Genomic DNA, 13,282 nt, shown 5'->3' with positions numbered 1-13,282 from the left:
GGGCCCGAGGGTGTCGGTCCGCGCCGGGGGGGGGCGGGAGCGGCGGGTCCGGCGGTGGGGAGGGTTTTAGGTGCTGGGCCGTGTCGGTCAGGCCGCTGCAGGAACGGGAGCAGCACACGCTGCCTTGTCCGGTCCGGTCCATGTATTGCTCTCCGGTCCCCTGCCTGCAGGAGAGAGGTTACCTTCCCCCGTTGGCCTCGCTACGGTTTTCACAGCGGCGTTGCCTGACTGTGTGGGAGGGTGCCTTCAACTTTATGTAATGTCATTAGAGTTTCTCCCGGCAAGCTGGCTGAATGTGTGAGAGCAGCAGCAGCCGCCGCCGATGGGCGTTTCGCTTCAGGAACGCTTTTTCCTGAATTCAGAGACAAGCGCAAAGAACCTTCAGAGCTGCGTGACCGCACCACGCCTTCCCTCTGCCCTTCGGCTGCCGAGTGTGCGTAGGCATGTGCACACGCCTGCCATCTTCCCATCCCCCAAATTTTTACGGGAATGCAGTTTGGCTGCTGATAGGAAGGGGGCGATGAAGCTTGTTGGGGTTTTTCCCCTCTCTACAAATAGGAAAATTTATGGGGTGAGTCGTGTCTGTGCAGAGAGGAAGACCTTGTGTACTGGTAGCCAGTAACATTACATAATGCTATTCTGTCAGGTCTCAGCTGCCTAAACATTTGGAAACCAAATCCAGGTAGAGATTCTTCTCTGCAAGACTCGCTGCATACAAGTGAAGCAGATCTCCCCCTGCCCTCACACTACCCCATCAAGGGGGTTCTGAACAGGACAGCCACCTGGCTAAAAATCCTTTAAGTGCTCTTTGAAATACCATAGGGCTGTGTGTAAGGTTAGGGAAACTGTAGTTGTAGCTGATTGTCTCTGCTTGGACAGCTTCATCTCAGAGGAATGGGGTAGTGTGAGTGATTTCTAAGCATTTGTAGAACCCACATCAGAAGATGGCTTAAACATTGTAAATGTGCAGAAATGACCACAATGTAGATGTTCAAATTACAGAAAATTGTGGATTGTGTTACTGCTTAATATTGTAGGAGCCTGAAGAGATCCTTCCATAGACTAGACTTTCTACAGGCAGCAGCAGCAGACAGAAATGCCTTTCACGTGCTGCTGTTGTTGCAAACTGTCCTCATTTGGAAGAACCAAAGCAGTGCCCCCAAAAGATTAATTCCTGATCCATTTAATCCTTGTTTGTTTCCACCAACATTGCAGAGGGAGGGAAGCAGATAGTAGTTTTATTTATGTTGTAGTAATGGAATATATGAGCAGGTGAAGTTTTTAAAAAGTGTTTTCTTGGATGTGTGTACCTACTGCAGATATCAGAAATTAGCACCACTGGCTGTTAGGCAAAAATGTATTAGCAATTTACTTATATTTACTGGAGTTCCATTGGTTCCCATTAGGAACCTTGGCTTTGTTTTGCTTTTTTTTTTTTTTATGCAATCACTTGTATTCAGAGTTCTGTGCTCCAAAAGGAAATGCTTGTGTTTTACCTAGCTTCCAGAAATTTACCATGTTGAAAATCCCTTATTATTTAACTGCACAGCATGTGTGAGTCATGTAGGACTAACCCTTGTTTAATTTTTAGAACACCTTGGAAAGTTGATATGCTTATTTAATAGATAGAAAGTGGGCTCAAGGTAGGGGAGTGGTTTGTTTAGTTTACCCAGACCTGGTTCTGGGTCTTCTGTACTGTGATACTGGGCACTTCTTTCCATCAACCCCAAGTCTCTTTCTCACTTGGGAAGTGCAGAGGAAGCCTGTTCTATCTCAAAGCTTTCAGTTTGCATTATGGGCAGCGCAGTTGAGGATAGAGGAAGTACACAGTTTGCAGGGCAATTGTAGCTTAGCTTTCCTATTAGCTGCGTCTGGTCTTAAGGCAGCTGATGCAGATACTCATGTCTTGCAGGTCACGCTGCAGACTGGGAATGTAGGAATGAGGCAGAGGTAGAGATTGGCAGGCTCACTTACAAAGGGCTGCAAGTTTGCCAGCCATGCCACGTGCTGTTGCAGACATTAAAGTTTTAAAGCTGGTATCTTTTGCAGAGTTAGCCAAAACAAAGTGAAGTTACAATGTAGGTGGGGTGACAGGGGTGGCTGTGAAAGTAAAGACAATACATTAATGTTTTATAATAGTGGGGGATCAGTAAGACACACCATTAAATGCAAAAAGTACTTAAATGCTTTTTTACGGGTTTGGGTGGGAGGGAATAGATGAATGTCTTGGCATGCTCTTAGCTTTACATCTTCATGGTGGAAGATAAATTGCAGTTCTGTTTGCAACTATTCCAACTACAGATAATTCTTGCCTTGGGAGATCTTGCTGCTCAGTCTGTTGCTACTGATGAGCTAGGAGTGTACAGTTCTCTCCTGTGGCATTGCCTGTTTGTAACCAGAACTGTAAAACTCGCACGGTTCATGTAGTAATTCATTACTTTCTTTGAAGTAGTATATCGACATCTTTCTACATCATATGCAAAATCTCTCCTGCCCCCAAACTCATGAAAGAATATAATATAGTGAATTATATGGTTTATGCTTTTCACCATGTCGTAATGTGAGAGAGAGCAGCTGGCAGGTGTGTGCTGCCAGCCTGAGAGAGAAGATGGGAAGGGAGTTGCAGGAAAAAGAAAATCCTGGAAACCTTTTGCATCTGGACAAGCAGAACATGCATATGAATGGCTGGGAGCTGGCTGGTGCTGCACTCTCATAGCAGTTGGTAGACAGATCAGGGATGAATACAAATTCTTGTGTTCTGTTTCTTATCCTAACTTTCAGTTTCATTTGGTGATGCATGTTTGCTGGAGTTCCATGCAAATTCTCCTTGTTTGTCTTTTAGCTGTAACCAGACTGACTGACACTAACTGCTGTTGTTTCTTCTCTGCAGATTTCTGCTGCAGTCTCTGGAAGATCTGGACAACAGTTTAAGGAAACTCAACTCTCGCTTGTTTGTTGTGCGAGGGCAGCCAACAGATGTCTTCCCAAGACTCTTTAAAGTAAGAGAAAATAAAGTAATTTTCTGGAGCATAGTGAAGAAAAACTGATGTTCCAGTGCTATCCTTATTTTCACTCACTAATGATTTGCTAGGTGCTGGAGGTCCCCTCAGCTTCTATTCAACTATAACTAATTCTTCACTATAACAAAATCTTCTCGTTAACTACCACTGACTTTAACTACTATACCTAAGGGCCAGCTTGGGAGCCAGATACACTCTTGAACTCAGACTTGCAAAGAAATTTAGTAGTAGGGTGTAACCTAGTACTGGGGTGCTTCAGCTTCTCTTTTTGACTGGTGGTCTTTGCCTTCATTTCTGTAAGTCAGGTCTCACAGGGTTGCACTGTAACATGCTGACTCCTCTGTATTTAGAGCTTTTTCCCTACTGGCCATTTTGTTCCTGCAGCTTTTACTCAGGAAGACTGCTATGACTGTACACCTTTACAGACAACTGAAAAAGCATATTGATCTGTATGTGAATGGCAAATAGGGCTTTGTGTTAAAATTTCAAAACTCGGAAGCTTTCATGTTAGCTGACCTTCCTTTTCTTCTTCTGTTCAAGGCTGCAGTTCAGTCAGCTCAGCAGCAGAATACACCTTGGGTCCAAGCATCCTGCTGCTATATGATTTAGGACAGTGGAATATGCAGTGACCCTGGTGTTTGATGACGGATTAGTGGGATCCATTTTTAAAGTGATATACTAGTGCTGCAGATTGTGACAGAGACAGGGCTGGCAAGAGCATCTCCTTGAATATCAAGGTTCCTCAAGCAGTATCATTCTCCTCTGTCCTACTCTAAGATTGTATTTCCCACTGTCTTTGAAGGTTTTTGATGGTGTCTTTGCTAGAGTGACAAAGCTAAAGTAAAAAAACATGGTTCACAATAGTCTTACGGGGTTTGCCTTGGTTTTGTCACGTGGGCTGTATCTTACGTATGGTTGACAGAATTACTGTCCCCAAAGCTGCTATAGAGCAACTGCTAAGAAGGAGAGGTAAACTTGAATCTATAACCTCCTGCTGTAAATTTTTCTGATGTGTATTTTCTGGAGAAGGGCAGTACTGGTGAGGGGAATTGGACTATGCAGGTCAGAAGGAGCACTGGTATTTGTTTTGGCTTCTGCATCTTAACACATGACACAAACTATGTGCCACTTTTAGCCTTTTCAGAGTCTGGGTTATTTTTATCTTTTGATCTGCAAATAAGTTCTGGCTAGTAGCAATAGTCCGTGCACTCCTTATTTTAGTTCAAGGTATTTACAGGATAATTAAAACTTTGTTGGAGAAAAATGGCTGCTTTGGTCAAAGAACAAAAAGTATTTGGCAGAGTCTGAGGTTTGAGAGATGGAATCAATCAGACTACTTTTTTGCTGCAGTCTGTTTTGCCTGGGCAGGTGGGTTGATGAATATCTTCAATGTGCTGTAGCAGAACTGAAAAAAAATGTGCGGGGGCGGGAGGTGTTCATGCTATTATATGGTAAATATATAGCTTCCATGGGAATTAAGGTCTCTCAGGAGCTGCTACGCTGAACAGTGAATTAGAAGCAGCTCATGCCTTGCTGTCAGCTGTTGTGGAGAGTTATGTCACATGTGGTAATGCAACACTTAGACTTAATATCATTTCTGCTTCTGCTGCCAGTAGTTGAGATATGTTGTTGATAACAGTCGCTGCAAAGGCACTATTATGCATGGATATCACAAGAAGTGTACTTACTAGCTCTGCGTTAACCGTTACAGAGGTTTTTTTGTCTCACTTCCTCTGTAATTTTACCTCTTCTGTCAAAGAAAAGCATGTAATTTGTTCACTGAAGTTTGCTCGCAATTCCTTTAGTGTATTTTGGGGCTTTTGCCCTACAGGTTTTCTTTGCTATAGGCTAGATACTAAGAGACAAGTCAGTCATGACTTCTCTGTTGCACATCTGCAGCAATTTATTGTCATACAGTTTACTGTTTTCTGGTTGGTTGTGCTCTGCTTTCTGTGTGCTACTGTAGCACATACAGTGGTGGGCTTCTCAAAACTGTAGGAAGTATCTGAATTTGATGTTTTGTATTCTTACCTAAGATATCTGTTAGCCTTAAATGCTTTTTTCCATTCCTTTTTTTCAAGGCAGTAATGTGTGTTTCTTCAAGACCAAAGCCATCTTTTCCAAGCCTTCTAGCTGATACTGTCTTTCTTGTAAAAGAAAGAAAAGTTTGAAATGAAGCTGTTAAATCACATAAGAGCAGGGCAGGGCCTGGAATTTATGCTCTGAGTTATGAATGCTGTCATGTTCTTATTTTGTAAAAGGAGTGGAGGACCTCTTTGAGATGTACATTCAGTGGTACATAACTGTTTTAGTTCTCTGTCCTTCCTAATATTAATTTTAGGATTGAAACTGAAAGTTTAGAAAAGAAGGGGTCTTGTACAGTTTTTTTCTGCTTCTAAATTCTCTTCCCCATCTTTGGCATTATTTTTTAATGGTCTTTAGTGAACTAATCCCATCTGTTCTTTGTATTTTATTTCTGCTTCTGAGGTGGAAAAGACTGTCCTGTATATAGAGAGGTGACTTAGACTGTCTCACTTGGTGAATGTGGATCACATCTTAGTTGTGTGATGGGGGGTTTTTAAGTGTCTCTATAGATTTCTGACTGTGTTTGACTAAAGTGTTTGCTAAACAAATCTGTGGGCTGCTGCTCTGCTTGATGGATGTCTCGGGAGGGTCGCTGTGGAAACCATTAAACCTCTTCTCATAGGATTCATTTTCTGAGGAAAACTAGGCCATAGTCTTTGAGAGCAAACTGTGCTCCAGAAAAGCCTGGAAGAGGCTGAATGCTATTTTATAAGGCCTATTCCATGTAATCTATGAGGGATTAAAGGTGTGAAGATACAGAATAGGTGTATGGCATGACTAGTGTGAAATAACTCCCCGAAGGCAGGACTTTAATTTAAATCTGAATTGCAGTATCACACTCTACTATGCTGCCCAGAAAGGTTCACTCAGTTGCCATCCTTTGTCCTGTGTTTCCCACTACCCTGTTTTTTGCTGTTTAGGTTGAGCACTGGTCATGTATTATGCAATGGCTTTAAAGAGACATTAGAAAACAATTAGAGGGTATTGGTTTTACTTAATCATGGTCTCCAGGTAAAAAGACAGTATTTTGAGCAGAACTTGTATTGAAAGAGTTGTCTGAAATGCTTTCTCTGCAAATGCTGGAACAGGGTGGTAGAGTTGGTTTTGGACAGCACATGCAGCAAAACAAGGTGGTTTTAGTCTTGGAGACTGAGCTGTAACCTAATAACATGAATAGAGAAGAACTCAAACCTCATCTTACATGTTTTAAACCTGATATATAGGAATTTGCATACGCGATGTTTGCTAGAGCTGATAAAATCGTTGATTCTTTGGTTATCTCAACTCCAGACTGGTGCTCCTCACAGGAACCCTCTCTAAGCTTCCAGGACGTAATGCTAACCAGGAATACTGGCATCCTCATTTGTAATTGTGCTAGTTAGTCTTCTGTTTGACAGTTGTGTACTGTGTTTCTTGCAGGAATGGGGAGTCACTCGCCTCACCTTTGAATACGACTCGGAGCCTTTTGGTAAGGAGAGAGATGCAGCTATCGTCAAACTGGCCAAGGAGGCTGGCGTGGAGGTGGTGATAGAGAACTCCCACACCCTCTATGACCTGGACAGGTACGGGGAGAGCAAGGGCAGAGGTGCTTCCTGGGCTAGGCTGGGATTGTCGCGTCTGGGAAGACTTCAGTCTCCTCCATTACGTTGATCGCTATACGTTGATCGCTGTCATCCTGTGTGAGCCTAGGTGTCAACAGGATTACTTTGCGCGCTCGCACTTTTGATTAGAGCACGCCAAAGTGCTGACAGTGACGTGAATGTACAGAAAGGTGTTGCCTCAAGCTTATTAAACTATACGTGACGGTCATTTAAGTTGCTCAGCTGTGTCCTATTGATTACTCTCCTTGAGCATGTCCTCACTGCATGGACTGCTTTTTTTTTTTTTTTTCATTGTAATAAAGATAGTTGAGCTATTGTCTCAAACAGGTTATGAAGGCAGGGCTTTTATACTGATGGACGTGCCAGGACAGCTGGAAGAAGTAGAACAAGGTAGATTTGGGCAAACTTACCTTATTCTAAAACCTGAATGCCTTATTTTTGTTGTGTATTTGCTATGGGACAGCCTTGCCTTTATGTTTTATATATTTACTTTATATATAATCTTCATATATAGATAAGATCTCCTTAAACAGTGGAGACAGTATTTCTGAGACTCTGAGGTATGCTTGACTTCAACCATGTTTCAGTATCATACTTAGAGGTTGGTTGCTTTTTTTTTTTTTTTTTTTTTTGGTGACTTGTGCCAGTAATACTGAATATAGATTTCCTCCTGTAAATCTTTAGCATCCATAATTTCCTATGGGAAGGAGCTTTGCGCATGCTGTATGGAAATGTTTGTCTTTGGAGTGTGGGGGATTCTTCTTGAACCTGTCTTGTGAGCAGACACTGTTTTCTAATTTTTTATTAGAAGAGATCATGAATACCTATTACATCCTCACCCCTTCAATGTCAATGCCCCTCCAAGGTGGAGAGCCCTAATTTACAGAAGTTTTCAGGTAGAACCTGTTCCGTATCTCTTCTGAGTTTCGTTGCCTTTCTTTATACTTCTGGGTATTTCTAGAGATGTAAAGCAGTGGCGAAAACTGTAGCAAGTGTTCAAAATGTAGGAGTGACTTGCGTTTGTATAATGTTATAATGTTTCTTGTCTTCGCCTAATAGTTGCTAGCATTCTTTCTGCTTTTTCTGTGTGCTGCTAAACACTAAACCGATGTCTCCGGGCTTCCTACCAGACCATAGCTATTTGAGAGGCTGATACTATATAAGTTAAGATTGCATAGCCATGCATATGGAGAAAACATGACCAACACTGCATTTCACCTGATGTTTTTGTCAGCTGGTCATGTGGTGTACAGGGAAGTTTTTAAGTTGCTTTTCATTTTTAGCTTTCCCAGACAGCTTCTTGTGTTAGTAAACCTTATCATCATCATCTTTTTTGTCCTTTCCCAGAGAATTTATGAATAATGTTGAGCAGCACAAGCCCTAGCTCAGCTCTGTGTAGGATTTCTCCTTCTGTTGGAAAAATGGATTCCTACTTTATCCTGTATCTCAAAGAATTTTCTGTCTGCAGGGACCTTTCTTTTTTCCCAATTTATCTTGGTTTCTTTAAAAATTTTCAGTGAGGGATCTAGTCAGATGACTTCTGAAAGTCCAGGTAGAGTATATCAACTGAATCTCCCTTGCCCCAGGCTCAAATGTCACTAATAGATTTTGAGGCACATCTTCCCTTTACCAAAGCCAAATTAACCCTCCAGCATATTGCATATACCCATGCATTCACTGATTCCATTAGTATTTTCTACCCATCTGCCTAATGCACATATCAGACTTCCTATTCTGTCATCCCTGTAATGCCCTTGAAATGCTTTTTAAATCTGGAGAGTCATATTTGCTTTTTTTTTCCTTATAGCATGCAAACAGTTTTAAGGCAAGTGTTACACGCAGCATCTATTAGTTTGGGTATTTATTAATGTCGTTTACAACTCCTGGGTGAATGCTTGCTGGGCCTGGCAAGCTGTTGCTGTTTAAACATAGCTTTGGTTTTGGTGTTTCTTCCTTACCTCCCAGTCTGTGACATCTCCTGATCCATTTCCTTAAAGAGATTCAGACTGATAGCCTCCCTGAATGCCTCCATAGCGAATACATGTGCAAAACTAAATGCATAGATTTTTGCTGTGATGTTACAGTCTCTGAGGGTTTTTATGACTTGATCACCTCTTGGCCCTATAAATATTCTGGAGTGTCTGTAAAGGGATTTTTGTTGTTGTTGTTGTTATTATTATTATTTGGGGGGGTAAGGTTTCTCAAACTTTCATTTGAGTTGGGAGGTCAAAGAGGCTGCTTTTGTGGTTTTTAATTTAACCTACCAGTTTGTGGTTTTTCTGTCTTTATTTGGCTTTCATTATTCTGAAGGATTTTGCCTTCTATTATCTTTGATGATGCTATTCTTTAATTGTTTTGACTTTTGTGATCTTTCTGAAATCTTTTTTGATGGTTTGTGTGTATTTGTTGAATTTTTTTTCCCCAACGTCGTCTTCAAATCATCCCTGTGTTGCCTGTCAGTGTTTAATATCTCAGCTTATTCTTTTTGCTTAGCACACTTCCTTAATTTTGTGCATTTCTCTTCTTGAAATAAAAGCCATTATGGTTTTGTTGCTTCTGGAATGATGTTAAATTGATGCATGCCAAAGTCATGGTTAGAGGAGGCAAGTGATAACTAACATTTTCAGCTATACCTTAGCACTGCATAAGACCAAATCATGAATTGCCTTTCCTTGTGGCTTCCTGATTAATTGTTCCATGGAGCAGTCATTTATGGCAACTAGAAAATTGGTTTTTGGCAGGCAACGGGATGTGACAGCTACCCAGTCTGTGTGGAGGCAGTTGAAGTCTCCAGTTACTCTGACATTTCCTGGTTCTTGGCATCTCTGAGATTTCTCGGCAGGTGGTAATACAGTTCTAATACTGTATTTCTCTTGGAAGCGCCTCTCAGAATATATTGTCTTCCAGTCGTGTTACCCAGTCTTTTAACTCATGTGTTGTCCCTCTGCTCAGCCTAATGTTTTTCCTGCATAATTAGTAACCTGGTGGTAGTGTTCTACTTCTCATCTGTCTTCAATCATGTTTCCAACAAGATTGTCAGGCCTGGTTTTGAACAAATTAGACTAAACTTTCACTTACACATAAATGATTCCAGCAGTCCTTCTCTTGTCCCCTGTAGTGTATTCCCAGTACCACCACTGCTAGCTCCTTTTAAACATTTACAAAGAGCCTCTTCAGTTAACTTGTGAATTTCAGCAGTTCGACCCAGTAGGAAGACTACAATATGTTCCTTGTTGTCACTGCCAGCATAGCTATGTGATTATCAGACCATCTTTCTCCTCCTCCCACCAAAACAAGGAGAGGGCTACAGAACATCAGCGTCAGTGCTGGAAAATACTCCTAAGAAAATCTAGGAATTCCCAGTCAAGATTAGCGATGTTCAGATTGTAGAAGTCAGACAGAAAAGATAATCTCTTGGGTATCAGCTTAACCTGCTCAAAGCCTTTTACTTGACAGTTATTCTGTCTGACAACTTCCAGCTGACAGGTTGTTTTGTCCCTTCTCTGGATCTGCCTGTTTTCTCCTCCTTAGGATCTAAATCCTCTCTAGTCTGCTTGCTGATGGTCAGCGTTGTGGTTTCCGTAATCCCGGGCAGGCCTGGGTTATTTAGGGGGAGTGGTTTAGGTCAGAAAAGAACACTGTGAGCTTGTATGCTTGTAGCATGCATCAGGAGCAGCTTTTCCTCAAATATTCTAGCCTAAGGCTGAAATGATAGTTAAATGCGCTTTAATAGGAGCACGTACTAACTTAAAGGAACCAAGCACTGGGGAAGCCTGCATACCTTGGTGGTTCTGCAATTCATAATTACACTATGCCAAAAAAGTGGTTTATTTCTGTCTAAGAAGGTTAAGTCAAACTTCTGCCTGCCAGATCTTGTTATCCGTGTCTGTCTTGCATGGTGCTCTGGTGTCAGGTGTTTTCCCTCTGTGCTGATACTTAGCCTGTCATCAAGTCAATTCTTCATCTTCCGTATGTTCGTATGTGTGATTCTGCAGAAGTTGAATTGTTTGTCCAGCACCTGTTGTGTGGAATATCTGTTGGTTATCTCTCCATCTCCTCTCTGAATCTGCAGAAATACCCCTTGTCCTGTGTACACATAACCCTACGCGAGCTCTCTGGAGTGAGGATTTAGATCAGAGCAATTGCATAAGCTGGTGAGGCTAACTAACTAGTCTGCGTGAATCAGTAGTGGGGTGCATTGCAGTTTTGCAGCCGGCTCTTCCTTGCGCGAGGAAGCAGGGGGGAGCATATTCAGTCCCTCACCAGAACCAGGCCCTGTCACTTGCAAGCACGCTGCAGTGTCAGTTTTTTGAGGCGACCAGCCTTCCCTAGCCCGGTAGCCATCCTGCTGGGGCACTGCTGTGGAGATGTGAGTCAGAAGCTGACACTTGTGGGGGTGTGCATTCAAAGTCTGCAGACACTTTGCTGTCACAGGTGACTGACTGTAGGATACCTTAAAATCCCAGCAGCACCAGAATTATGTTTTGATCAGGTTTTGGCTGCCTGCTTTCTTGAGGTAAAGTGGTGACTGTGTGACTGACAGTCAGAAAGACTCTCATAACTTCTGGCATCCAGGTAGCTCTGGGCAGTATATTGCTAGTCTGGTAGCACAGCTGGTTTTATGTGTGTTCACTAACACCAGAAAGGTTAGGGTTTGTATGATGAATACAGGGATTCTGCTCTTCTCTGTTCTGTTTTCAAAAAAACCCTAGAAGAATAACTGTCACGTGTAGTCTGAGAGTTGCGCTGGGGGAGACAGATGAAATGGCAGTATTAAAACCTGGGGAGGGTTCTTTTTCTGTCATTGGGAAAAGTCCTGTGAGATTGTACTGCTTGGGTTAGAAGGTCAGTAGGAGGGAGGAAAGGACTCCTGCTTGGGGGGCTTCCTGGACAAATCTTTGTACAAAAGGCTGAACAGCACTATAATTCCTAGCATGTATTGTATAATATCCAATACTGGACAATACCCAATATATGATAATTCTTTTCACAGCATTATTGTGAAAGGTTCAAATTTTGTTGCATAATGCCATGTCAGGTGCTGTGAAATGTGCAAATTGTCCTAGTCTCTTAGAGATCCCTGTCCCAGATCCAATAACTGTCAGTTTAGGAATTTAGGAGCTGTACTAGGTAACTTCACTCGTATTCACGTTCTTGAGGATGTCACTGGCATCCCCCTGCGAGTCACAGCGATTTGCTCCAAGTAGCTGTCTGTTCACAAGAGTTCTAGCTGTGGATCTGGGACGTGGTGTAACTGTGGATCTCAGACTGAGCTGCAGCCTCAGCAGATCTGTGGAAGAGGACTGAAAAAAAGAGGCAGTGTTAAAGAAGTGGCTTCCCCTCCCCCATCCCAAGCACCTCAGGGCAAACACGGTGCAGCTTTGTCACGTTTTTGCTTCCAAGCACTGAACTACTCTGGAAACAGGGGAGCCTCTCCGGAGTGCTGCCATTGGAAACGCCTCGCTTCCCTTCCAGCGGCAATGCTGATTTCCTGGGGATCTCGGTGAACTTGATGGGCTTTGGGAGGGGGGGGGCACAGCTCAGAGCAAACCCCAGAGAAGATTGGAGGGGGTTGTATTCATGAGAGTTTGTGTTCTCTTACCATCTCTGGGGTGGTACGCAGAGACGGCCGGCCAAAAAGTGCGTGGGTGAAGGCAGAGGACAGAATGTGTTGCCTGCAAGGGTCCCCTCAGGGCACTGGTGTGATAAATAACTTAGTCCCAAATCGGGTTGCAATTTAAGTTTACAATTTATTAAATGAATAAATGCAAGCAAACAGCGCTGGGTGCGCCGGGAGCCTTTGCTCTACCAAGACACACACCGTACAGTTCCTGTTTCTGGTTTATATCTTTTCTGCTAATACACATTCTTTAAAAGGTGGGTCTATGCAAATAAATTCCAGGAGTAGGCTTATCTCTTTCTGCGCATGCCCTCGGGGTCTTCTTGGCTCCCATCTGGTGGTCTTCCTGGCTGCTTTCAGGATTACCCCAGATTCCACGTATGCGCATGGCCTTCCTCGGCTCACCCTTAGGATGTCTCCAGATTCCATGCATGTGCATGGCCTTCCTCAGCTCACCCTTAGGGTGACTCCAGATTTTTATGGCTTGACACCATACGGTTAACAGCAAAACCGGTCCTTGTAAAAGGTTTTTACATACTTGTAAAAGACAAGTATGTCTTTTACAAAAAGCTAAAACTATATACATTAACCACTCCATTTCTCTTAGGCCTGCGGTTATACAAGGGTATATAAGACAGAAAGTCACATTTCACCATGCGGCCCTAGCATTAGTCCATATTGACACGAATCAGGTGAACACATTTCACACTGGCTTGGAGGGGCGGCAGAGAGTGCGACCGTGTCTATAGCCTCGCACTAAAACCGCAGTGTTCTGCGTTCCCCGCGCATCCCGATTGCCCCCCCCTCCCCTCTCCTGCTCGTGAGCGTCTCTTCCTCCCAGCGTTTACAACTTAGAAACGGGAAAACCGGGAGGAAACCGCAGGAGGCTTCGTTTTTAACCTTTGCATCCCTGCTGCCGGTTCTGAAGGTAGCCCCCGTCCCCGGCTGGCAGCGCG

The 13,282-nt window shown here is 43.1% G+C and overlaps 1 protein-coding gene across 1 annotated transcript in view; it reads left to right on the top strand.

Annotated features, from left to right (window-relative positions):
- The first annotated feature begins 2,550 nt into the window (after positions 1-2,550).
- The window catches only part of CRY2 (cryptochrome circadian clock 2), an 18,989-nt gene continuing 8,257 nt past the window's right edge, over positions 2,551-13,282 (top strand). Inside the window, exons 1-3 of the mRNA XM_009895713.1 lie at positions 2,551-2,555; positions 2,891-2,999; positions 6,525-6,667. Coding sequence (XP_009894015.1) covers positions 2,551-2,555; positions 2,891-2,999; positions 6,525-6,667 — 257 coding nt within the window. The remainder of the gene's footprint in view (positions 2,556-2,890; positions 3,000-6,524; positions 6,668-13,282) is intronic.

The sequence above is a fragment of the Charadrius vociferus genome, unplaced genomic scaffold, assembly GCF_000708025.1.
Source record: "Charadrius vociferus isolate BGI_N301 unplaced genomic scaffold, ASM70802v2 scaffold111, whole genome shotgun sequence".
NCBI lineage: Eukaryota > Metazoa > Chordata > Aves > Charadriiformes > Charadriidae > Charadrius > Charadrius vociferus.
This window is presented reverse-complemented; position numbering and strand designations above follow the sequence as displayed.